Source organism: Piliocolobus tephrosceles, chromosome 7 (assembly GCF_002776525.5).
Source record: "Piliocolobus tephrosceles isolate RC106 chromosome 7, ASM277652v3, whole genome shotgun sequence".
NCBI classification, from domain to species: Eukaryota; Metazoa; Chordata; class Mammalia; order Primates; family Cercopithecidae; genus Piliocolobus; species Piliocolobus tephrosceles.
In genome coordinates this window covers 95,319,947-95,347,085 of record NC_045440.1, presented here as the reverse complement: position 1 = coordinate 95,347,085, position 27,139 = coordinate 95,319,947, and the positions used below count along the sequence as shown (strand labels likewise).

Sequence of the window (27,139 nt, the reverse complement as noted above, 5' to 3'; positions counted from 1 at the left end):
TTCTTGGCCAAATTAGCTGGAGATGGGAGACCAGGTGAAGTCCACTGCACAACCTGCAGAAGATTTACATAGGAGTAGACTCCCAGATACAGGAGGGAAAGTGGATCCAGAGAGAGAGAGAGGGAGAAAGAAAGAGGGAGAGAGAAGAGACAGAGAGGAGAGCCCTATTAATATTTGCTCATCAAGTAACATAAAGTTCTTATGTAAAAGCAACTTTTTAGACAGCTCACTTCATGCTACTGGCCATCTTCAAATCTACCTAACCTTTGTATTTATGCTTAAAAAATTTTTTTTAAAGAAAGAATAATCCAGCCAGGCGTAGTGGCTCATGCCTGTAATCCCAAAGTTTTGGGAGGCTGCGGTGGGAGATCGCTTAAGCCCAGGAGTTCAAGACCAGCCTGGGCAACATAATGAGACCCGTCTTTACACATACACACACACAAACACACACACACACACAAACACACACACACAGATTAGCCAAATGTGGTGGTATGTGCCTGTAGTCCTAGTTATTAGGGAAGCTGAGGTGGGAGGATTACTTCAGACTAGGAATTCAAGGTTACGGTGAGCTCTGATTGTGCCTCTGCACTCCAACCTGAGCAACAGAATGAGACCTTGTCTCTCTCTTAAAAAAAGAAGAAAAAAAGAAAATAATTCATAAGGCCTATGTCACTAGTCTTCAAGAGTATAGAAATAAAGTGAAGACCAAGTTTAGATTAAGCTACAATTGTTTGTAATTAAGACCTAAAAGTTACAAAAGTTTCTTTTCTGTGTATTTCTCAGAGTTTATTAATTTATTATTTCAGAGGTGAGGTCTCATTCTGTGGCCCAGGCTGGAAAAGGTTTATATTATGCCCCAACATGCATGGTTAAGCTCTAAGAGGGAGATAGGGTTTGCAGCACTTCCCAAAAGATTTTTGATCACAGAAACCTTTTTTTTCTGTGGGGCTTCTTGAGGGAACATGATTTGAGACAGTCTAGATCTGCTGAATATGGTACCGCAATTACATAAAGAGAAAAGGCCATGTGTAAGGCATATGGTCCGCATACTATGGGCTTGGTACTGGATGGTGGAACTGAACCACAGAGCTTTGCCTGTCTTTGAAATAGATGGGATCCCAGAAAGGTGTGTTCATGACTTTCTGAAAAAACATTTGGAAAATAGCTGGGGTCATTCAATCTTTCAGAACAACTGGCACTAATGGGTATGCTTACTTTGAGATATATCTGTATATAATAGTTTATAGTCTGTGTTTCTTAAATCTGTAGGTAATCTCTGGACTACATACTGAAGAATGATATGGAAGTGTCACAGCAAACCCTTGGCCATGGAAAATTATAATCAAGTCTCATAGAAAAAGGGGGCAGCTGTTACTTTTGATTGGTGCCTTCAGAGAGGCAGGCAAATGGAGGCCCATTGTGTTCCTGATGCCGGATGAATGTCTTGCAGCTGGCAGTCTGCTGGACTCCCAAATCAGTTGTTCTTTTCCAAGAGAACTGTTGATGTACTCGGTCTCAGGAGAAGTTAAAATGCTTGGCAGTTCACTCAGACCTTCCTCTTGCTCTGTATACTTGTGTAAATGTCAGTCATCTTGAAAGGGAGCTCATCTGTTATCAACATTGGAATTGTGGGCTGGTTACATTTCTCCCACCACCTTTGTCTTTTTTCTCAAGTTGTTCCTGGCAAGTATTCAGACTTTTATAAATTGCTTTTCACACTGAAGACAAATTTTGTTTTTCTTCAAATTGCTCTTTTCACTGTCAGGTGCTGGAAATCAAAGAAGGAAAGATACAGTAGCTGGTAAAATAGCAGTAGCTACTATGGGCTGGTTACAGAGCACCGTCCTGGGAGACTTTATAATCTGATGAGCAAGAGAGACAAAAATGAAAGAACAAAAACAGAAAAGTACAATATAAGCATTTGACATATAAATTATGTGCAATATATAATTCTATATGGGATCTGAAATAGGACAAATACATTAATTTGTTCAATAAATATTTTTGAGTGTTTAGTATGTGCCATGTACTAGGGATATATTAACGAACAAGATACAATCACTACATGGGAAGCAGCTCAGAGGCTAGAATAGGGACACTGACCTCTTCTAGCCACAAACAAGTTGGGTACTAAAGCTTAAGCTGTGGAATATACTCTCACAAATGAGAGAATATCAAGTCTACTGAGGGGGAGGAGGAGCCACTGGCGGGAAGTAGGTACGTATATACCATATTTGGTTTAAGCATCTATTTGCTGATGGATATTTGAATTGTTTGTACCTTTTTGGCCATTGTAAATAGTGCTGCTATGAATATGTGCATATGAGTATTTGTTTAAATACCTACTTTCAGGCTGGCACAGTGGCTCACACCTGTAATCCCAGCATTTTGGAAGGCCATGTCAGGAGGACTGCTGAGGTTAGGAGTTAAGGACAAGCTTGAGCAACATAGTGAGACCCCCCCCTTCCCAAACACACACCCATTCTAAACAATTTAAAAAATTAGTAAGACATGGTGGCATGTGCCTGTAGTCCCAGCTACACAAGAGGCTTAGGTGGGAGGATCACCTGAGCCCAGAAGTTCAAGGCTGCAGTGAACTATGATCATACCACTGAACCCCAGCCTGGGCAACAGAGCAAGATCCTGCCTCATTTAATAAATAAATACCCATTTTCGAGTCTTTTAATATATACCTAGCAGTTGGACTTGGGGTTATATGGTAATTCTATGCTTAACTTTTTGAGGAACCATCACACTGCTTTCCACAGTGGCTGTACCATTTTACATTCCCACCAACAATGTACAAGAGTTTCAATTTCTCCATGTCCTTGCTAATACTTGTTATTTAAAAAAAATTGTAACCATCCCAATGGATATGAAGTGGTATCTCACTGTGTTTTTTTTTTTTTTTTTTGAGACAGAGTCTCACTCTGTTGCCAAGGTTGGAGTACAGAGGTGTGATCTCGGCTCACTGCAACCTCCACTTCCCGGGTTCAAGAGATTCTCCTGCCTCAGCCTCCTGAGTAGCTGGGATTACAGGCATGCACCATCAAACCCAGCTAATTTTGTATTTTTAGTAGAGATGGGGTTTCACCATGTTGGCCAGGCTGGTCTTGAACTCCTGACCTCAAGTGATCCACCTGCCTCGGCCTCCCTAAGTGCTGGAATTACAGGCATGAGTCACCATGCCCAGCCTCATTGTGGTTTTGATTTGCCTGTCCCTAATGACTAAAGATATTGAACATCTTTTCATGTGCTTGTTGGTCATTTGTACACCCTCTTTGGAAAATGTCTGTTCAAGTCCTTTGACCCTTTTAAAATTGGGGAGTTTGTCTTTTTGTTGTTGAGTTGTAAGAGTTCTTTCTATATTCTACAGAGTAGATCCTAATTAGATATATAATTTGTAAATACTTTCATTCTGTAGGTTGTTGTCTTAGTTTGTTTGTGCTGCTATAACAGAATATCTAAGAATGATTCATTTATAACAAACAAATTTATTGGCTTACAGTTCCAGAGCCCAGAAGTCCAAGATCAAGGCACTAACATCTGGTGAGGACCTTTTTTCTGCATCACGTGGTGGAAGGCCACCACGCCCAGCTAATTTTTTTGTATTTTTAGTAGAGATGGAGTTTCACCGTGTGTTAGCCAGGATGGTCTCGATCTCCTGACCTCGTGATCTGCCCGCCTTGGCCTCCCAAAGTGCTGGGATTACAGGCGTGAGCCACCGCACCCAGCCTACCTCATCTATTTTTGACAAGCTAATGACCTCATTGAGACAACAGAAACCATCAGAGAGGAACTCCCTCATTTTCCACATAGTATGTCCTCATCTGCATTTGTACCCATGGACTCTTTCTTCCCCTGGTTACCAGAGAGTAGGTGTTTCTTTTAGCAAAGGTTACTCTCTATTTGGCCACCAGGTACTACTTCTACCTATTAAATACTTTGCTGTCTCAGATGTCCCCTCTGTCTCTTCATCATCATGGTTACTCTCCTCATTACTTTGTTCCCATAATTCTACACACTCTGTTATCCCTCATCTTAAAAACACTATTTCTTGACCTCACAGGCTCCTCCAACAAGCATCACGTTTCTTTGTTCTATGCAACAAAAGTTTGTGGTAATTTTTGCAATTTTATAACTTTATTTGATGTGTTTGATGATCAGCAGTTAGTTGTCCATACTGACTGTAGATTTTTCAGAGTGGTAACATGTACATAGGTAACCAAAGTATAGAGCTCTTTTGGTGAATCTTCATCTTCATTACGTTCCTGGACAACTGCACCTGGATACGGTATGGGACATTACTTATTCCTTCGGCCCAGACAGCTTTGTCGAGCCTGGCATCAATGCACACATCTGGAACTCCCATCTCCTTCATGGCAAATTTCTGGATCTCTTTGAGCGGAGGGGCGTGCTTCTTTTCTTTTCTTTTTTTTTTTTTTTGAGACAGAGTCTTGCTCTGTCGCCTAGGCTGGAGTGCAGTGGCTCGATCTCAGCTCACTGCAACCTCCGCCTCCTGGGTTCAAGCAATTCTCCTGCTTCAGCCTCCCGAGTAGCTGGGATTACAGGCCCTCAGCACTACGCCCAGCTAATTTTTGTATTTTTAGTAGAGACGGGTTTTCACCATGTTGGCCAGGCTGGTCTCAAACTCCTGACCTTCTGATCCGCCTGCCTCAGCCTCCCAAAGTGTTGGGATTATAGGCGTGAGCCACCGCGCCCGGCCGAGGGGCACGCTTCTTGAAGTCCACTCCATGGATGTGTTTGTGAATGCTGATGGTGTATTCTCGGGTCACCACCTCGCTGATGGCAGAACTGCCCTTTTTCTTCTTGTCACCCTTCTTTGCAGGAGCCATTCTGCCAGGCCCAAATTGGAAAGGAAGGCAACAAAAGTTTTTTGAAAGAGTTATTTATACAACTCTTCTCTACTCCTCGGTTATTTATCTGTAAAAATTCTATTTTTGCTGGGGGCGGTGGCTCACGCCTCTAATCCCAGCACTTTGAGATGTCGAGGTGGGTGGATCATGAGGGCAGGAGATTGAGACCATCCTGGCTAACACGGTGAAACCTCCTCTCTACTGAAAATACAAAAAATTAGCCAGGCATGGTGGCGGGCACCTGTAATCCCAGCTACTCGGGAGGCTGAGGCAGGAGAATGGCGTGAACCTGGGAGGCGGAGCTTGCAGTAAACCGAGATTGCGCCACTGTACTCCAGCCTGAGGAACAGAGTGAGACTTTGCCTCAAAAAAAAAAAATCTATTTTTATTTATTCTTTTGGAGACAGGGTCTTGCTCTGTCACCCAGGCTGGAGTGCAGTAGTATGATCTTGGCATACTGCAGCCTTGACCTCCTGGGTGCAAGCAATCCTCCCATCTCAGCCTCCTGAGTAGCTGGAACCACAAGTATGCACCACCAAGCCTGGCTAATTTTTGTATTTTTTGTAGAGATGAGGGTTTCACCATGTTGCCCAGGGTGGTTTTGTAGAGATGAGGGTTTTACCATGCTGTCCAGCTCAAGCAGTCCTTCTGCCTTGGTGTCCCAAAGCATTGAGATTACAGGTGTGAGCCACCACACCTGGCCTATTATTATTATTATTATTATTGTTGTTATTTTTGAGATAGGATCTCACTCTGTTACACAGAATGAGTGCAGTGGCATGATGATGACTCACTGCAGCCTCGATTTACGTTCATGTGATCCTTCCATCTTAGCCTACTGAGTAGCTGGGGCTTCAGGCACATGTCACTGTGTGAAGGGGTGGCCTGCCCCTCCACACCTGTGGGTGCTTCTCGCTAGGTGGAAACGAGACACTTGAGAAAAGAAATAAAGACACAGAGACAAAGTATAGAGAAAGAAAAGCGGGGCCCCAGGGGGCCAGTGCTGTGCTTTCAGAGGACCCACACTGGCACTGGTCTCTGAGTTCCCTCAGTATTTATTGCCAAAAAGATAAGGGAGTAAATTAGCAGTAAGATGTTCCATTTTCCCAGGATCGGGCAGGAGACAGATGTTTTTCTTTTACTGAGATTTAAAGGAATGGTACTGACCTTCAACCACAAGCAGGCTTTAAACATTTGTCTAACAAAGCACATTCCTTACAGCCCAGAATCCTTTCAACTTTAATTAGCACAGCAATGTTTCTAGCAAGGACAAGATTGGGGGTAGAGTCACAGATTAACAGCATCTCAAATATAGAGCCGAATGGAGTCTCTTAAACTTACTTCTATCTATAATAACACAGCAACAGGCTAACCTATTTTTTCCCTACAACTGTGGGCAACTAATTTTTGATTTTTTGTAGAGATGGGGTCTTGCTATGTTGCCCAGGCTGGTCTCAAGCTCCTGGATACAAGTGATACTCCTGCCTTGGCCTCCAAAAGTGCTGGGACTACAGGCATACGCCACTGTGCCTGGCAAAAATTCTATTTTTTTTTTCTTTTTTTGAGACAGAGTCTCACTGTGTCGCCCAGGCTGGAGTGCAATGGCGTGATCTCGGCTCAGTGCAATCCTTGCCTCCCAGGTTCAAGGGATTCTCCTGCCTCAGCCTCCTGAGTAGCTGGGATTACAGGCACCTGCCACCACACCCAGCTAATTTTTGTATTTTTAGTACAGATGAGATTTCACCATGTTGGCCAGGATGGTTATTTTTAATAGGTAATATATACACATGGGAATAGATTTCCTTCTCTCTCTACACCAGAGCCATCAAACTCCCCTTCCTGGAGGCAACAAGTATTATCAGTTTCTTACATAATCCTTTCATAGGTAGCCTATAAATTCAAGCATACATTAGTATTTTTGCATAAAAATAGCATGCTATGCACATTATTCTAAACTCTTTTTTTGGTCTAGTTCTCCCTTCAGTTTTACCAGTTTTTGCTTCAAGTTTTTGAAGTTCTGCTATTAGATATATAAAAATTTAGGCTTGTCACAAATTCCTAATGAATTGACTCCTTTATCATTATGACATAACGTTAATCATCTTTGGTAATATTATTTGCTCTGAAATCTATTTTGATATTAATGTAATCACTCAGCTTTCTTTTGATTAGTGTTGGCATGGTATACATTTTTCCAATCTTTTATTTTTAATTCATTAACTCGTGTCTTTATATTTAAAGTACATTTCTTGTAGATAGCATATAGTTGGGTCTGATTTTTATTTTTTTTGGAGATGGGGCCTCATTCTGTCACCCAGGCTGGAGCGCAGTGAAATGATCTTGGCTCACTGCAACCTCCGCCTCCTGGAGTCAAGCGATTCTCCAGCCTCAGCCTCCCGAGTAGCCAGGACTAAAGGTGCACACCACCACATCAGGCTAATTATTTATATTATTTGTAGAGAAAAGGTCCTGCTATGTTGCCAAGGCTGGTCTTGCACTCCTGGGCTCAAGCAATCCTCTTGCCTCGGTCCCCTAAAGTGCTAGGATTACAGACATGAGCCACCATGCCTGATGGTTCTTACCTTTTAAAAAATTAATAGGTATTACTTTTTAGAGCAATTTCTTTTTCTTAGAGACAAGGTCTTGCTTGGATGGATAAACTATGTTATATCTAGACAGTTTTATTCAGTAATAAAAACAAAAGAGCTATCAAGCCATGAAAATACACGGAGGAACCTCAAATGCATATTACTCAGGGAAAAAAGCTGGTCTGAAATGGATCAATACTGTATGATTCTAATTATATTACATTCTGAAAAAGGCAAACTATATAAACAGTGAAAAGATCAGTGGTTGTGAGGATAGAAGGAGAGATAAAAAGGTAGAGCACAAGGAATTTTTAGGGCAGTGAAATTATTCTGTATTAGACTGTAAGGGCAGATACATGGCATTATATATTTGTCGAAACTGTACAACACTAAAAGTAAATCCTAATGTAAACTTTATTTAATAATAATGTATCACTACTGGTTCATCAACTGTAGTAAAAGTACCAAGCTATTGCAAGACAATAATAGAGGAATCTTTAAATGGGGAAAGAGAGAGTATATGGGAACTCTCTGTACTATCTGCTCAATTTTTTACACAGTAAAACTGTCAGAAGTGTTTAAACCAGAGAGATGCCATCTTGTATAGAGGCTGGGTGAAATGAGGCTGGGACCCACTGGGCTGTATTCCCCGATGGTTAGGGATTCTAAGTCACAGGATAAGACAGGAAGTCAGCACAAGATACAGATAATAAAGACCTTGCTGATAAGATGGGTTGCAGTAAAGAAGCTGGCTAAAAGCCACCAATATCAAGATGGTGACGAGAGTGACTTCTGGTTGTCCTCACTGCTATACTCCCATCAGCACCATGACAATTTACAAATGTCATGGCAACATCAGCAAGTTGTCCTATATGGTGTAAAAAGGGGAGGCAAGAATAATCAACTCCTTGTTTAGTGTATAATCAAGAAATAAACAGAAAAATGGGCAACCAGCAGCCTTTGGGGCTGATCTATGGAGTAGTCATTGTTTTATTCCTTTACTTTCTTAATAAACTTGCTTTCACTTTACTCTATGGACTTATCCTGAATTATTTCTTGCAAGAGATCCAAGAACCCCCTCTTGGGGTCTGGATTGGGACCACTTTCTGGTAACAAAACTGCTCTAAAAATAGTCTATTAATTTTAAATATCTAACTCACACTACTCTTGGCTCAAAAAGGTTATCAGGAAGACCAAGGAAGATGGCAGATAGGAGACAGGGCTGATGTGCAGCTCCTACTTGGATGGACAGAACAGCGTGTGGAGACTCACACCATGGACATTTGCTCCAGGAACCACTGCAGAAGTGAACCAGCAAAACCAAAAGAAATCACAGATCCTTTGAAAGAAGTGGCAGGCCGCTGCCAATTCTTCAAGACAGGTGAAAAACTGTGAGTTCCTAAAGCGTGAGAGGTAGAGCACCTGCCTCTGAATACACATCCCCACTGGGGAACCCAAAAATCCAGATTATGGAAGAGGGATTTAACCTTACCTGGAGCTGAAACAGATTTAGCTTGAAATATAAAAGTAGAAGCAGCAGTGGGAAGAACCTTGTAGGCACTGCCATTCTTCAGTTCAAGCCCAGGGAAGCCATCCCTGACTATATCTCATAGGGGCCCTCAGGGAAGGCAGCTGGTGGAATTCGGGAGGGGTCACAGGGTGAAAGAAGCTTTCAAATGAACTCTGTAATAATTTTGACTGGGTGTGAACTCTCTTGAGCAGAATCCAGGGGCAAACAAAAACTGCTGCAGACAGGAGAGCAGGAGTCATGGTGGACAGTGTGGGTAGGTGGGGTGAGGCATGGCTTGAAAGCCATATTTGCTTTCTCAGTGGGGAAACTTATAGCCTGGGGCTAGGTCTGACTGTTGCCTGAAGGCTGCCTGGAGATAAAGTTGGTGCTGTTAGCAGGGACACAGTAGAAATGAGACTGGCCCCGTCAACTGCATGGGAGCTGGGTGAGGCCTATCACTACTGGTTTTCTCCCACTTCCCTGGCAACAGAGGCAGCCATAATCCCCTCTGGAACATAACCCCACTGGCCTTATCCTATTCATCTAGCGTGAAGAATAGAACAGTAACTCACCTCTCAGTACTAATGTTGAATGTAAATAGCCTAAATGCCCCATTTAAAAGATACAGAATGGTAGAATGGATAAAAATTCACCAACCAAGTATCTGCTATCTTCAAGAGACTCATCTAACACATAAGGACTCACATAAACTTAAGGTAAAGGGGTGGAAAAAGATATTCCATGCAAATGGAAACCAAAAACAAGCAGGAGTAGCTATTCTCATATCAGACAAAAAAGACTTTAAAGCAACAACAGTTAAAAAAAAAAGACAAAGCGGGACAATGATAAAAGGATTTGTCCAACAGGGAAGTATCACAATCCTAAATATATATGCACCTAACACTGGAGCTCTCTAATTCATAAAACGATTATGACTAGACCTAAGACACGAGACAGACAGCAACACAGTAATAGTGGGGGACTTCGATACTCCACTGACAGCACTACACAGGTCATGAAGACAGAAAGTCAACAAAGAAACAATGGACTTAAACTATACCCTAGAACAAATAGATTTAACAGATACTTACGGAACATTCTACCCAACAACTTCAGAATGTATATTCTTTTCATCAGTACATAGAACACTGTCCAAGAGAGACAGTATGAGAGGCCACAAAACAAGTTTCAATAAATTTAAGAAAATCGAAATTATATCAGTACCCTGTCAGACCACAGTGAAATAAAATTGGAAATTAACTCTAAAAGGAACCCTCAAAACTATACAAATACATGGAGATTAAATAATCTGCTCCTGAATGGTCTTTGGGTCAACAGTGAAATCAAGATGGAAATTTAAAAATTACTTGAATGATAATAGTGATGAAACTTATCAAAAACTCTGGGACACAGCAAAAGAGGTGCTAAGAGGAAAGTTTATAAGAGTACAAATAGACAATCTAAGGTCACACCTCAAATAACTAGAGAAACAAGAACAAACCAAACCCAAACCCAGCAGAAGAAAAGAAATGACAAAGATCAGAGCCAAATTAAATAAAATGGAAACAAATAAATACAAAACATAAATGAAACAAAAAGCTGGCTCTTTCAAAAGATAAACAAAATTGATAGACCGTTAGTGAGATTAACCAAGAAAAGAAGAGAGAAGATCCACATAAGTTCAATTAGAAATGAAATAGGAAAATTACAACTAATACCACAGAAATGCAAAAGATCATTCAAGGCTACTACGAACATCTTTATACACACAAACTAGAAAATCTAGAAGAGGTGGATACATTCCTGCAAATATACAACCCTCCTGGATTAAATAAAAAAGAAACAGAAATTCTGAACAGACCAGTAACAAGTAGTGAGATTAAAACAGTAATTTAAAAATTGCCAACAACAACAACAAAAAGAAGTCCAGGACCACGTGGATTCACAGCTGAATTCTATCAGGCATTCAAAGAAGAGTTGGTACCAATCCTACTGAAACCATTCCAAAAAATAGAGAAAGAGGGAATCCTCCCTGAATCATTCTATGAAGCCAGTATCACCCTTATACCAAAACCTGGAAAGGACATAACAAAAAAAGAAAACTACAGACCAATATCCCTGGTGAACATAGATGCAAAAATCCTCAACAAAATACTAGCTAACCAAGTCCAACAGCATATCAAAAAGATAATCCACCACGATCAAGTTGGTTTTCATATCAGGGATGCAGGGATAGTTTACCATATGCAAGTCAATAAATGTGATACATCATACAAACAGTATTAAAAACAAAAATCATTATTATCTCAATAGATGCAGAAAAAGCATCTGACAAAATCCAGCCTCCATTTATGATTAGAACCCTCAGCAAAATTGTTGGAGAACGGACATACCTCAAGGTAATAAAAGTCATCTATGACAAACTCACAGCCAACATTACACTGAATGGGGAAAAGTTGAAAGCATTCCCACAGCAAAATGGAACAAGATAAGGATGCCCACTCTCACCACTTCTATTCAACATAGTACTGGAAGTCCTAGCCAGAGCAATCAGATGAGAAAGAAATAAAGGGCATTTAAATCAGTAAAGAGAAAGTCAAACTGTTGCTGTTCGCTGATATGATTGTACACCTAGAAAACCCTAAAGACTCATCCAAAAAGCTCCTAGATCTGACAGGATACAAAATCAATGTACACAAATCAGTGGCACTGCTTTACATCAACAATGACTAAGCTGAGAATCAAATCAAGAACTCAACCTCTTTTACAGTATCTGCAAAAAAAAAAAAAAATGGTAATAATAATTAGAAATATACCTAACCAAGCAGGTGAAAGATCTCTACAACGAAAACTGCAAAACACTGCTGAAAGAAATAATAGATGACACAAACAAATGGAAACACATCCCACACTCATGGATGGGAAGAATTTTATTTTATTTTACTTTATTAATTTATTTTTTGAGGACTCTTATTCCGTCGCCCAGGCTTGGAGATTGTGCCAGATTGAGTGGCACAATCTCAGCTCACTGCAACCTCCGCTTCCCGGGTTCAAGCGATTCTCCTGCCTCAGCCTCTCAAGTAGCTGGAACTACAGGCACTTGCCACCACACCTGGCTAATTTTTTTATTTTTAGTAGAGATGGGATCTTGCCATGTTGGCCAGGCTGGTCTTGAACTCCTGACCTCAAGTGATCTGCCCGCCTCAGCCTTCCAAAGTGCTGGGATTACAGGTGTATGCCACTGCGCCTGGCCCAGAATTTTAATATAGGAGTTAAAAAGAAATTATTTAGGCAGATAGTGAGGGCAGGGAAGTCCTCAGTAAGGTTTTCCTTTTAATGAAAAGCAGCCCCCAAATCATCTTGCTTTCTAACAAAGAGCAGCCAGTAAAATGGAGCTGCACACATGGACAAGCAAGCTGGAAGCTTGCATGGGTGAATGCCAGCAGTTGTGCCAATAGGAAAAGGCCACCTGGGACTAGGCATGTTCAAAATGGTGGCTCCATCTTCCCTTTTCTTTTCCAACCATGTGTGCAGTAGGGAGCAGACAACATGGTACTGAACATGTGGAAAGCCAATTTGCATAATAAGATTAGGGCAGGGCAGCCAGCTTCATCGCACACTATGTAAACATCACACCCGGTCCAACCAATCTGTGGCGCTATGTAAATCAGACACTGTGTTCTCAAGCCTGTCTATAAAATCTGGTGCACTTCACCGCGGGCTAGAATTCCCATTTGGGAGCTGCCCCTATGTCTCTCTCTTTCTTTCTCTCTCTCTCTCTCTCTCTCTCTCTCAAGAGAGGGAGCTGTTCTCCTTTCTCTTGCTTGTGCTATTTTTTTTTTTTGAGGCGGAGTCTCGCTCTGTCGCCCGGACTGGAGTGCAGTGGCCGGATCTCAGCTCACTGCAAGCTCCGCCTCCCGGGTTTACGCCATTCTCCTGCCTCAGCCTCCGGAGTAGCTGGGACTACAGGCGCCCGCCACCTCGCCCGGCTAGTTTTTTTTGTATTTTTAGTAGAGACGGGGTTTCACCGTGTTAGCCAGGATGGTCTCGATCTCCTGACCTCGTGATCCGCCCGTCTCGGCCTCCCAAAGTGCTGGGATTACAGGCTTGAGCCACCGCGCCCGGCTCTTGTGCTATTAAACCTCCCTTCATGTGTATGTCCGTGTCCTCGATTCCCTTGGTGTGACACAACAAACCTTGGGTATTACCCCAGACGACGACACTGCTTCAGGATCAATATTGTGAAAATGACAATACTGCCAAAAGCACTCTATAAATTCAATGCAATTCTCATTGAAATACCATCATCATTCTTCACAGAACTCGAAAAAAAATCCTAAAATTCATATGGAACAAAAAAAGACCCCACATAGCCAAAGCAAGACTAAGCAAAAAGAACAAATCTGGAGGCATCACACTACCTGAATTCAAATTATACTACAAGGCTATAGTTACCAAAACAGCATGGTACTGGTATAAAAGTAGGCATGTAGATCAGTGCAACAGAATAGAGAACCCAGAAATAAAGCCAAATATTTACAGCCAACTGATCTTTGACAAAGCATACAAAAACATAAAGTGGGGAAAGGACACCCTATTCAACAAACGGTGCTGGGATGATTGGCAAGACACATGTAGAAGAAGGAAACCGGATCCGCATCTCTCACCTGATACAAAAATCAGTGATGGATCAAAGACTTAAGTCTGAGACCACAAACTATAAAAATTCTAGACAATAACATTGGAAAAATTCTTGTAGACACTGGCTTAGGCAAAGAGTTCATGACCAACAATCCAAAAGCAAATGCAACAAAAACAAAGATAAACAGATGGGACCTAATTACGTTAAAAAGCTTCTGCGCAGCAAAAGAAATAATCAGCAGAGTAAACAGACAATCCACTGAGTGGGAGAAAAATCTTCATGAACTATGTATCCAACAAAGGGCTAATATCCAGAATCTACAAAGAACTCAAACAAATCCGCAAGAAAAAAAAATAATCCCATCAAAAAGTGGGCAAAGTACATGAATAGACAATTCTTAAAAGAAAATATACACATTTGCCGGACACAGTGGCTCACGCCTGTAATCCCAGCACTTTGGGAGGCCGAGGTGGGCACTGTCTGAGGTCAGGAGTTCAAGACCAGCCTGGCTAAAACTGAAACCCCATCTCTACTAAAAATACAAAAATTAGCTGGGCATGGTAGTGCACAACTGTAGTCCCAGCTACTCAAGAGGCTGAGGCAGGAAAATTGCTTCAACCAGGGAGGCAGAGGGTGCATTGAGTCACCTCACTGCTCAGGTGCTGGGTGCACCAAAACCTCAGAAATCACCACTAAAGAATTTTTCCATGCAACCAAACACCACCTGTTCCCTCAAAACTATTGAAATAAAAGTAAAAATGTAAAAACAAAAGGGTATCAAAGCTAAGAAAATCAGACTGTAAAAATGACAACAATAAAAGCACTATATAGTACATTGGTTAAGGCAGAGCTTAGGGGAAAATTTATATACATAAATACATATAGTAATAAATAAAAAATATGAATAAAAATAAACATCAGTGGTAGAATTTAGAAAGAGAACAGCATATAAGCCTAAACACAGAAGAAGGGGTGGGGCAGGGTGGCTCACGCCTATAATCGCAGCACTTTGGGAGGCTGAGGCAGGAGGATTGCTTGAAGCCAAGAGTTTGAGACCAGCCTGGGCAACAAAGGAAGACCCTGTTTCTAAATAAAAAAAAAGCAAGAATCAGAAAACACAAAAATAATAGAAACAACAAATATCAATGCAACAACAAATAATAAAAGATAAACTATAGCTAGCTAATAGAGGAAACTGGATGGCTGAGGAAGGATGTGGATAGGAGATTTACTTTAGAAACTCATTTCTTATTAAATATTTCAGACATACCAGAAGGTACAAACAATAACGTAAGGCATGCTTGTGAAATTAACACTAACCTAAATAATAAAACATTACCAAGGCATGTGAAGCCTTTCTGTTCTTCTCCATTACATCTCCCTCCAGTTCACCACTATCTTGAAATTTCAGTCATTCCAATGCATGACTTTAAAATCTTATGACATATGTACACTCCTAAACATTTATATTCTTTTCCAAGTTAATTATATAAATGTTATTTTACATTATATAGTTTTTATTTCCTTTTCTAAGAGATGGGTGTCCCCACTGGCCGCCAACTCCTGGGCTTAAGAGGTTCTCCTGTCTCAGCTTCCCCGAGAAGTTGGGACCACAGGAACACGCCACCGCACCCGGCTTGCGATGAGGTGTGTTAAACTTGTTTTGTTTAAGTTTTTGTTTTTTTTGTTTTTCCTTTTTGTGAAGAACGGGGTCTCGCTATATTGCCCAGGTAGTTCTCCAACTCCTGGGCTCAAGCGATCCTCCCGTCTCATCCTCCCTAAGTGCTGGGATTAGAGGCGTGAGCCAACGCGCCCGGCAACTCTGTTTTTTGGGATTTTTCATGCTAGTAAATATAGTACTAGTTCATTCTTCGTACCTGCTATATACTATTATATAAATACGCCACTGTTGAGTTATTGCTTCTGTCAATGGCACTTATGTTTCCTGTTCTTTTGCAACTGACAAAGTTTGCTGTGAATATTCTTGTATTTGTAGATACGTGGGCGAGAATTTTCCTAGAAGAGGGGTAGGCACGTGTAATTTTACAAGCTACTTCCTAGTTGCTCTGCTAAGGGTTTGTGCCATTTAGACTACCAAACCCGCTGTGTTTATCTCGTTGCTCAAAAGCTCAACACCCGACGCGAGAGGCTTACTTTTCATTCTGCCTCCTGTTTTATTGTTACTGGTACTTCAGGTTATACAATTCCTCGAATTTTATTTCAGTTACTCCTCACAATCAGCCTGTGGGTTAGGTACGATTTTTCACATTTTACAGATAAAAAAACAAAGAATCTCTTCCTTTGTTCAGACAACAGTTTTTCTTCTATTTAAATCAATGTCTTACTTTTCAACCTCGCTCACTGTTATCTTTTTGCTCCCAGGGCTGGAAAAAGTGGGACATCCCCTTCGGTGGGTGTACGCGGTTGGTATCCAAAGTTGGCAGCTTTCCCTCCCCTTCCTCCACCCTCTCCAAAACCCGGTCTCCGCACTTCGCCACCCGGGGACAGCTGTGGCTCTGTAACGCGGCGGAACGACAGCGTTTGAACCACTGGAGACCCCGTAGTCCCCATCTCGCCTTCCTCTGCCCCCCTCTGCGTCTGGGGGCGCCCTCCGCCGCGCTGGAAAAGGCGGGGCCGGCAACTTCGGGCAACAAGATACGTTGGGATAGGCCGAGGTTTACGCCGCTAGTGCGCTGGTCACCGGAAGTGCCGCTGTTTCTCCCTCTCCTGAGCCGCTGTCGCCGAGGCTGGAGCGCTGCCCCGGAAGTCCTCCCCCCTGTTCCCCGCCCGCGGCAAACATGGCGGTGGACTCGGCGATGGAGCTGCTATTTTTAGATACTTTTAAACACCCGAGCGCAGAGGTAAGGCTTGGCGACTTGATTCTGACGCTGCTTCTCGACTTGGGACCTTTACAAAAAAACCGTTAGGCGTCCTCGACTTTTCCCTCTGCAGATTACTTCTTTAATTTCTCGCTTACACACAGACACCCTCCCCCGAGCGGTGTGAGCATCGCGTCTGAGGGAGGGCTGCAGCAGCCTCTTCATTTCCTTGCTTTAACTTGGGCCTTCCGTGTCTTTGGTCGAGTTGGCTTTTCTGCTTGCATGGCTTTATTTTTTATTTTTCCTATCAGGTTTGGGCCGTGAGAAGGATCAGGGTTCTCAGGTTTCCCTCAGATGGCGTTTGGGAGGGGTCTTGGTTTGACAGTAGTGTTTGACAGTAGTGCCGGAGTCTGAGCAGCTTACGTCGGCTTCGTGGTTTCCGAATCACAATGTTTCTAAATCCTTTCTCTTTGGCCCCTTTTCTGTCGGGAGTTATGTTCCCCAGTTGTGACACTTACTCGGTTTAGGATTACGGTGCTCTCTAATTTGGCCTGAAACTTTAATACTTGTCTCTCGGAGAGATTTCACACATTAGGAATGAGATGCATTCACGGAGAATACTTGCGAAGAGGGGAGCGTTGAGAGAAGTATAGTTAAACTCATCAGCAGACATGTCTTTTGAGGGCGGGGGTGGAATGTTGTGGAGTAATATTTCTGTACAAAATTATTTGAACGCTCCTGAATGTACAGTTGACCCAGCAATAGGTAAATTAAACATAGCTGGTTAACTAAAGATTCCTGAAAGCAGACCAAAAATGAACTCGAGTGAAGTCTACGGAGAAAGTGTTACAAAAAAAAAAAAAAAAAAAAAAAAAAAGCGGACTTCACATTTCTCTGTCTTAATGTAAGCGTAATCAATTTAGAGAACTGTTCTTTCTTTGGATTTTTTTTTCCTTTTATTTGTATCACGTGTGTTCTTGATATTATATGTATCCTCAACCTTTTTGAGGATACATATAATTTCTCTTCTTCTCAGTTGTATCTCCAGTGCCTCTGTTAGCAAAACGTAGGTGTTCAATAAATATTTGAATGGAAAATATTTAAAATGTTCTTTCTTTTGTAAGATAGTAATGATAGTGGGTAGTGGTTGTATCATAATGCTTTACCTGGCAAAATAGAAAGTTGATAGCTGTGATCTAATTTAATGAATGGTTTATAGGTTTGTAAAAGTCAAAATTTGGAGGACTTCGAGTTAGCATTTCTTACTGGCAGTTAATTTATGGTCTCACATTTCATGTGGATCAGTTAGCACTGTTTGTTCAATGACTATATCTCTCTGACATTCCAGCCAAGATTTAGAAAACCCTCAATGGAGACAGTAGTTGGATCAGATCAAACTTGTGTGTATAGAAATAGAGAACAGTTAAAATTGAAAGAGCCTGGCGCAGCGGCTCATGCCTGTAATCTCAAGCGTTTTGGGAGGCGGAAGCAGAAGGATTGAGTCCAGGAGTTTGAGACCACCCTGGGCAACATAGTGGAACCCCTGTCTCTACAAAAGAAAATTAACTAGCTGTGGTGGCTTGATGCTGCTGTTGCCCCAACCACTCGGAAGGCTGAAGTGGAAGAATCACTTGAGCCTGGGAGGTCGAGGCTGCCATGAGCTAAGATCACTACACCACTGTGCTCCAGCCTGAGCAACAGAGTGAGACCCTGTCTCGAAAGAAAGAGAGAAAGAGAAAAAAAGAGAAAGAGGCATATGATGAATTAGTTTAGTACTATTCTAGTTTAGGAAAATTGACCTTCATTAGTTTATCGTATATTTAATCTGTTCTTTTATTCATTCTTAGGTAAACATTGAGTACCTTGAGCGCATAGGGCAGATGGTAAATGCCTTCTTCTGGGGTGATTGGGAAAGGCTTAGTAGAGATCACATTTGAATCAAGTCTTGAAGGAGGAAGTAGGGGTTTGTGGGTGATGTGAAATATTGAAATGTTTGTTTTCAAGAAGTTATAACCCAGTGTTGGAGATTAGATCCACAAATTTGTGATTTGAGTTAGAATGTGATGATCGCATAAAGCAGCACAGTGTGAATTCATTGGGGTTTATCATCTTTGTTTACAAAATGCCCATCGGTATCTGACATATTAGAACTAGCTGTCTTTGTGGGTATAAAGGATACATGATTTCAGAAGAGGCAGAGATAACTTTTCATTTGAGAGTATCAGGAAAGACTTCATCAAGGTGTTTGGCTTATGAACTTGGTCTTTGGTGAAAGGGGCAATAGTTCACGGTTGTAGTTAGGAAAGGAGGGCATTCTACTGGAGTAGTCAGTCATCTGTCAGGATATGCTTGAAGTAGCAGTGTGAAGTGGCACCCAAGGCAGTTCAGAGACAGATCATGGAGCTCCTTGAATGCTCAACAAAAAATTATGGACTTTAGGCCAGGCGCGGTGGCTCAAGCCTGTAATCCTAGCACTTTGAGAGGCTGAGGTGGGTGGATTGCCTGACGTCAGGAGTTCGAGACCAGCCTGGGTAACACGGTGATACCCCGTCTCTACTAAAATACAAAAAATTAGCCGGGCGTGGCGGTGTGCGTCTGTAGTCCCAGCTACTCAGGAGGCTGAGGCAGGAGAATTGCTAGAACCTGGGAGGTGGAGGTTGCTGTGAGCCAAGATCGCGCCACTGCACTCCAGCCTGCGCGACAGAGCAAGACTCTGTCTCTTAAAATAAATAAATAAATAAAAATAAAATAAAAATTATGGACTTTATTTTGTAGGAAATGGGTAGTTTTTGAGCAGGCAAATCATACAATTAGTAAGATACATTAGGTAGATTACTTGATCAATAATACTTAAAATGGTTCAGAGAAAATAGACGTAAGGTGACAAAATCAGGGAGAAAAAGTGAGATGTTATGAAAACCTGAGTTAGCCAATGGGCAGCAATCATTGTTTAACATTTATTGAATGCTTAATTTGTGCCAGACACAGTGGGCTTTGATAAGTAAATCATCTCTGGTCCTTCCATCAGTTTTTCTTTTCTTTTCTTTTTTTTTTGAGACTAGGTCTTGCTCTGTCACCCAAACTGGAGTGCAGTGGTGCGATCACGGCTCACTGCAATTTCTGCCACCGGGGCTCAATCGATCCTTCCATCTCTGCCTCCCGAGTAGCTGGGACTACAGTTGTGCACCAACACGCCTGGCTGATTTTTTTATTTTTTTGTGGAGGTGGTGTTTTGCCATGTTGCCTAGGCTAGTCTTGAATTCCTGAGCTCAAGCAATTCTCCCACCTCAGCCTCCCAAAGTGCAAAGATTACAGGCATAAGCCACTGCAGGGCCCACGCTGAGTTTTCAAAGGTAGTCATCTATATTTTGTAGATAAGGAAACTGAGCCTGAGAGATTAGGTGACTTTCCTAAAATAGCATAGCTAGATTAAGATCCACCATCACACGTTTTTCTGGCTCTAAATCAGTGCTATGCTATGTCCCAGTGGAACTACATAGGAGAGGATTTATACATCTTTTGTATATATACAGATTTCGAGTATAGAATTGACAGGATGGCAACTGATTGTGTGAAGGAGATAGGGTAGTTAAAAATGGTAGAATTCTAGTTTTAGAGACAGGAGAACTAGTGGGACTAATGATGGTAAGAGTGTGGAAGTGAGTTTGATGGGAACGGAATAATTAGCCAGATTACTTTGCCCCATAGCAAGCTGAGAATCTGTTTAACAATTATTTACGAAAAACACTTTTGGCGGTGAGGGTATGGCTTTAGGAGGGGCAATACAAGTCAGAACAAAACCCATTGCCCTTGATTTCAAAGGAATTTGTAGTATGGTAGAGAAGAGACATTTATTAGTTTCACACAGGGAGTCCTTATTGCCAGCTACCATTAACAGCTCTTTTTTTGGTATTGTACTTATTTTACCAATAATTTCCTCTTCCCCAGGTAAAGAATTGATACACATTTATAAGGCCAATCCACTGAGTTCAGAAGATAAGCAGTTAAACTTATTAAAAGACAATTTCATTGTGAGGGAATAGTGTTCCTGTGAATGAAAAAACACTTAACATTACAAATCAAGAATGCAAGATAAGCCAGGTGTGGTGGCATGTGTGCCTGTAGCCCCAGCCTGGGAGGCTGAAGTGGGAGGATCGCTTGAGCCCAGGAGTTGGAGGACAGCCTGGGCAACATAGCAAACACGGTGGCTCATGCCTGTAATCCCAGCACTTTGGGAGGCCGAGGTGGGTGGATTACACGGTCAGGAGATCGAGACCATCCTGGCTAACCTGGTGAATTCCTATCTCTACTAAAAGTACAAAACAATTGGCTGGATGTGGTGGCACACCCCTGTAGTCCCTGCTCCCCGGGAGGCTGAGGCAGGAGAATGGCGTGAACCTGGGAGGCGGGGCTTGCAGTGAGCCTAGATTGCGCCACTGCACTCCAGCCTGGGCGACAGGGCGAGACTCTGTCTCAAAAATGAAGTAAAATAAAATAAAAAAGCAAAATATCTCTCTAATGTTAACATATACCATATTAGAAAAAATTGTTTAAGTTAAAATCAGGTTTAAGCAAGATTATTTGATAAACAAGTATATGAGTGGAAAGCTATTGTATTTGTATATTCCTGTTGATAAGTGAATTAATTTCCTTTCTGTATGTCTTCCTATTGTAATCAGCTTTTTCTTTGTATTTTGTAGCTGTAATTAACAACTGTCTTTATATTAACGTTTTTCCAAATCCTCTAGTGATTATTATACTTAAATGTATACGCCCATTGCCCACGTTAATATTACAATACTGTAATACTGTTTTGTGGTTTCTTTTTTCACCTAACAATGTGTTGTACATCTTTGTGAATCAAGAAGTAGTATACTTATATAATATTTTTAAAGTAAGCTTATTTTTAAAAATTTTCTCTTTTTTTTTTTTTTTGACTAGGTAATACATGTATGAGGTACAAATACAAAAGGTACAAAAGGGTATATGGTAAAAAGTAAGTCTCTCTCATCACTGTCCCCTAACCATCTTGTTTCTCTCCTTAGATATTCTATATAATATTCTTTTTTATTGGCTGTGTAATATTCTTTAAGTGGTAATGCTATATATATTTTTTGAAACAGGGTCTTACTGTGTTGCCCAGGTTGGAGTGCAGTGGTGTGCTTATGGCTTATTACAGCTTCTTGCTGGGCTTAAGTGATCCTCCTGCCTCAGCCTCCTGAGTAGCTAGGACTATAGGTGTACACCACCATGCCCGTCTGGTTTTTAAAGTTTTTTTTTTTTTTTTGTAGAGATGGGGTATTACTGTGTTGCCAGGCTGGTCTTGTACTCTTGGCCTCAGGTGATCCTCCTGTCTTGGCCTCCCAAAGTGCTAGGATGTTAATGCTACTATTTATATATATTCTTAAACATTTGATAATGAGAATGAGAATATATGTATGTATATATATTCTCATATATTTAGGTTTCTGACTTTACAGTGGTGTGTAATATTCTTGAAGCTAAATTGTTTTATACATTTTTAGTTATGTTTTAAATATTACTTTCAAGTATGGAAGTGCTGGGTTAAAATAGAGTCCTAGGAGAGTAGGTCGATACTAGAAAGTCCTGTATTTTAGAGGTCATTTAAAAATTACTGTAGGATACCATCTGCAGAACTGAAAAAGGAAGTGGTAGCAGTAGATGTGATAGCTAAAGGAGAGGGTAGAAAGAGAAGATAATTGCAGGGATAGAAGAATGAGGAAGGGAAACAGTTATGCTGTGACCTTTAAACATACAGGTAAATGACTCCTTCCAAAGATAATTGTGGCTTGGAGTTGTGGAATCTGGCCAGTCTTCATATTCCTGTTACTTTCCTGATCATGAACCTTCCATGATTTCCCATTGTCAACCTGTTTTCCTAGGCTTTGTTTTTATTTCTCTGAAAACACAATTCAATAACCATTAATCAAGTGCCTATTAAAAATTCATTTATTAAATGAATATACTAGGCACTATGAATATGCAGTAAACTAAGACATAGATCTGTCTTCTTTAAACACATAGTCTAATGGGAGAGATAAGAGGCAATTACGATTCAGCTAGTAAAGGACTTTAGGCACTAGGAGGAGAGGCACCTATCTAGATTTGATCTGGCTCAGCTTTCAAGAGAAAGTTTACTTGTACGAGGAGTTGGGGCAGAGGGATGTGATGGATTTTGAGCAGAGAGAACATCATGAGTGAGGGCATGAAAATAATAAAAAGCATGGTAGGCTAGGGATGTAAGTTTGGAGTGATAAAGAAGCCAGTCTTGTTTTAAGACCTAGGAATTTTGCTTGGCGGCAATAAGGATCGGGGAGTGGTACATGTATAGTTTACAAAGACCATACTTCAATAGGAGAATGGGTTGATGGGAGGCAAGAAAGAAGCACAGGATGCAAAGTCATAAGAATGATATACTGGACTTTGGGGACTCGGAGGGGGAAGGCTGGGATGGGGGTGAGGGATAAAGACTACATATTGGGTACAGTGCACACTGCTTGGGAGACGGGTACACTAAAATCTCAGAAATCACCACTAAAGAACTTATCCATGTAAACAACCACCCGTATCCTAAAAACTATTGAAATAAAAATTTAAGAAACAAAACTTAAAAAAGAAGCACAAAATCAGTTAGGTTCCTATTGCTGTAATTCATATTGGAGTGATGTAGTATATGGAACTAAAGGAGTGACAGCCAGAATGGAGGAGAGCTTTAATCAATAGGATTTGGTGTTTGAATAGATAGATGATATAGATGAGAGAGGATGAGAAGTCCAGGATGATAATGTCTTGGGCAATATGTGGATGGTGATGTCATCACTGATGTAGGAGAAATTCAGTTTGGATTTGTTGAGTTTAGTGCACAAGGGACATTGAAATGGAAAGGCCAAGTGGGCAGTTGGATATAGTAGCCTGGGGCTCAGGAGAGAGGTCCTAGTTGGAGATACAGATTTGGAATTGTCTTCTGACTGTGGATGAAAATCTTGTTTTTGTAATTCTGTTGGTTGTCCTTAGCTATTCTTCTCTGCTTTCCTCCCCTATTTTGCTATTCTGCCCTCTAGCTATGATGAACTATGTTTGCAATTTCTTTCTTTCCTTTTTTTTTTTTTTTGACAGAATCTCGCTTTGTTGCTTAGGATGGGGTGCAGTGATGCTATCACGACTCACTACAGCCTCGACCTCCTGGGCATAAGTGATCCTCCCACCTCAGTCTCCTGAGTAGCTGGGACTACAGGCATGTGCTACCATGCCCAGCTGATTTTTAAATTTTTTATAGACACAGCATCTTCCTATATTGCCCAGACTAATCTTCTCGAACCCTGTCCTCAAGTGATCCTCCTGCCTCAACTTCCCAAAGTGTTGGGATTAAAGGTGTGAGCCATGGCTCCTGGGCTGCACTTTTGTGAACCTTCCAAGTTCTTATTTGCATTCCTTTTGTGCATGCCTTCTCTTTGTTTGCCTACAACCTGGACTGGGGACCTAAATACCCCTCTGAATTTTCATAGCATCCTTTGTGAGTCTGTATCATGGCAATTTACTTGTCTACCACAATGGATTGTCTGTTCCATAATGGCAGAGATTGTGTCTTGTCTTTGTAGCCTCAGAACTAGCATACTTTGGAACATAGTCGACATTTAATAAATATTTAGAAATAAATATTTAATAGAACTGGTAGCAACGAATATAGAAACTCTTTTACATACAAACAAAATAGATTTTGAATGGCTATTTGTAAATCCTTAAATTCATTGTTGTTAAGCATATATTTTTTATAGAGAGACTCAGTCTTTCTAGATGCAAATAATGTGAGCCATTCTTCTCATGATGAACTTTGACCACTAGGTAATGACAGTTGACTGAAGTACTAGGAAAAGTTGACATAAAATTGTCCAAAAACAATGCGAAAACTCTCTTTTCAATTATTGAAAATAAGAATTATATTTGTCTAATCCTGTGTCAAATGATAGAGGTAAGTATATACTAGATATAATTTATGCTGTTTCTTTTTTTGTTTGTTTTTCTTTTTTCCCCAGAGATGGAGTCTTACTTTGTCACCCAGGCTGGAGTGCAGTGAGGCAATCATATCATAACTCAACTGTAGCCTCAAACTCCTGGGCTCAGGTGATCCTCCTACCTCAGCCTCCTGAGTAGTTAGGGCTACAGGCATGCACCTCTGCTTCTATTTTTTTTTTTTTTTATAATAAAGTCTTAGTTTGTGATTTTTTTTTTTTAATTTTAAGAGGGGTTTATTTCAACTGTTCTGTACCTAAATGCTTTCCCTGATCCCTTGATATTAGTTGGTATATAAGTTTAACAAAGTAAGCTGATCTATGTACAGATTTACAGTTTCTTATCTATAATTCAGAAATTCAAAAATGGCAAAAAAAACCTCCACCAAAACCAAAAAGTCCCTGCCCTGAATTCATGTGGCCATGCAGTCTAATCTGAACTGATATGGTGCTTGTTTTAATCTTTATTTAGTGTGAATGTTGATACGTGTGGCTGCAGAAATATTGGTGTTTTGATTACAGGGTGCTGCTGCAGAAGCCACTGGGGGGCCTAAAGTAATATGCAGTATTTGGATTATATTATCTTTCTAGAAATCTAAAAGTCAGGATTCTAGAAGGCATTTGGCTCCAGAGATTTCAGATAAGGGACTCTGGGTCTGTATTAGTCTAAGCAAAACATCAGCAGAGAGGTAAATGCATGGCAGAAAATGTTATGCAAATCGAGAAACTTAAGTAGGTACATCTTATCAGCTATTTATACAACACTGTAAATAATATAATATATTTAGTGATACTTAATGATATGGAATGTTAAAGTTATATGTGACATTGTGAATGAATAAAATTTGAATAGAGAAACTGTTTTACAGAATGTTCCGCACCCTTCCCCCTCCGGCCTTTTTTTTGTTACAGCAAAGTTCTCATATAGATGTGGTTCGTTTTCCATGTGTGGTTTATATCAATGAAGTCCGAGTCATACCCCCAGGAGTAAGAGCCCATAGCAGTCTGCCAGACAATAGAGCATATGGGTAAGTCAACTCTCTTTTTAAAAATATTTTTTGGTAAAAGATTGTCTTAGAAACATATTCTTAAATGCAAAAATGTAAGGGAATATTTTACAAGTAATAAAATCCTGAAACTTCAGTTATGGTTATGCTGCATTGTAATTAGGTCTATATTTTCTGTATAATGCATATATCATCTTAAACCTGAAAACAGTAATTATTTGACCTGTGTACTAGGTAAGATTTTTCTTTATTCATTTTTTTTTTAACTGATGGTGTTAGGTTTACATTTTCTAAAATATTCTGGGATGGTATAACCAGGTAGATGAAGTATTTTTAACCTGATTTTTCTCTTGAAAATAAGTGGGAATTAGTTGAAATATTTACAAGTGCATTTTACTATTATTATCGTTATTGTTACCTTTTTTTTTTTTTTTTTGAGATGGAGTTTTGCTCTTGTTGTCCAGTCTGCAATGCAATGGCGTGATCTTGGCTGACTGCACCCTCTGCCTCCCAGGTTCAAGCGAGTCTCCTGCCTCAGCCTCCTGAGTAGCTGGGATTACCCCGCTACCATACCTGGCTAATTTTTTGTATTTTTAGTAGAGACGGGGTTTCACAATATTGGTCAGACTGGTCTGACCTAGCACTTTGGGACTGGTAATCCCAGCATTTTGGGAGGCCGAGGCGGGAGGATCACCTGAGGTCGGGAATTCGAAACCAGCCTGGCTAACATGGAGAAACCCTGTTTCTACTAAAAATACAAAATTAGCCAGGCATGGTGGTGCATGCCTGTAATTCCAGCTACTCGGGAGGCTGAGGCAGGAGAATTGCTTGAACGTGGGAGGCTGGGAGGCGTAGGTTGTGGTGAACTCAGATTGTGTCATTACACTCCAGCCTGGGCAACAAGATGAAACTGTCTCAAAAAAAAAAAAAAAGTTAAACTAGCTACTTTGTGATGCGTGTTATGGGACAGATTCAAAGTTAAGGGCTTGTTTCTTCATAATTGTGGAAAATAGTTCATTGTTTGTAGAAATAGGTATAAAGTCTTCATAGGCGCCATTCAAAAATTAAAAGATACACAACAAGAAAAATCTTTAATGTTTATAGTGGAGGAGCATTATAATTGACTTCATATATTTTTTTCCATGTTTAAGAAAATTGACTCATGTTTTCCTATATGTTTTTTCCTGATTTTCCTATAAAGGGAGCTTTGTGTAGAATGAGAAAGATTGGGTAATGGTAGTATATCCAACAGTCTTCTCTAATTGTACTGCTTTTGGCCAAAGAAAGTTTGTCATTTATTGCTCCATAACAAAGTATAGCAAATTTAGCAGCTTAAAACTTCACATTTATTATCTCACATTGTTTCTAAGGGTCAAGATTCTGGGAGTTGCTTAGCTGGCTCAGGTTCTTTTGTGAAGTTGTAGTCAAGATATAGACTGGGGCTGAAGAATTTGCTTGGTAGCTCACTCACGGGGCTGCTGGCAGGAGGCTTCACTTCTTTGCCAGGAGATCCTCTCCATGGACTTGTTCATGTCATGACGCGGCTTCTTCCAGAGTGAGTGATCTAAGAGTGAGAGAGCATGCCTAAGAAAGAAGCCACAGGCAGTGTGTTTTATAACTTAATATCAGAAGGTGACGTATTATCATCTTTACCATGTTCTGT

At 40.8% G+C, this 27,139-nt stretch overlaps 1 protein-coding gene and 1 long non-coding RNA gene across 3 annotated transcripts in view; one reads left to right on the top strand and one right to left on the bottom strand.

Moving 5' to 3' along the window:
• Window positions 1-719: 719 nt before the first annotated feature.
• On the bottom strand, window positions 720-16,289 carry LOC111549677. The gene is made up of 2 exons (XR_002733803.2): window positions 15,966-16,289; window positions 720-1,865 (listed from the first exon to the last, which is right to left on the bottom strand). It is a non-coding gene; the product is annotated as an uncharacterized LOC111549677 (long non-coding RNA).
• A 46-nt stretch (window positions 16,290-16,335) lies between these two features.
• VIRMA (vir like m6A methyltransferase associated) overlaps window positions 16,336-27,139 on the top strand; it is a 65,846-nt gene continuing 55,042 nt past the window's right edge. For both annotated transcript variants that reach the window (XM_023222853.2, XM_023222854.1), the window contains exons 1-2: window positions 16,336-16,481; window positions 25,382-25,497. In XM_023222853.2, coding sequence (XP_023078621.1) covers window positions 16,419-16,481; window positions 25,382-25,497 — 179 coding nt within the window. In that variant the 5' untranslated portion in view covers window positions 16,336-16,418. The remainder of the gene's footprint in view (window positions 16,482-25,381; window positions 25,498-27,139) is intronic.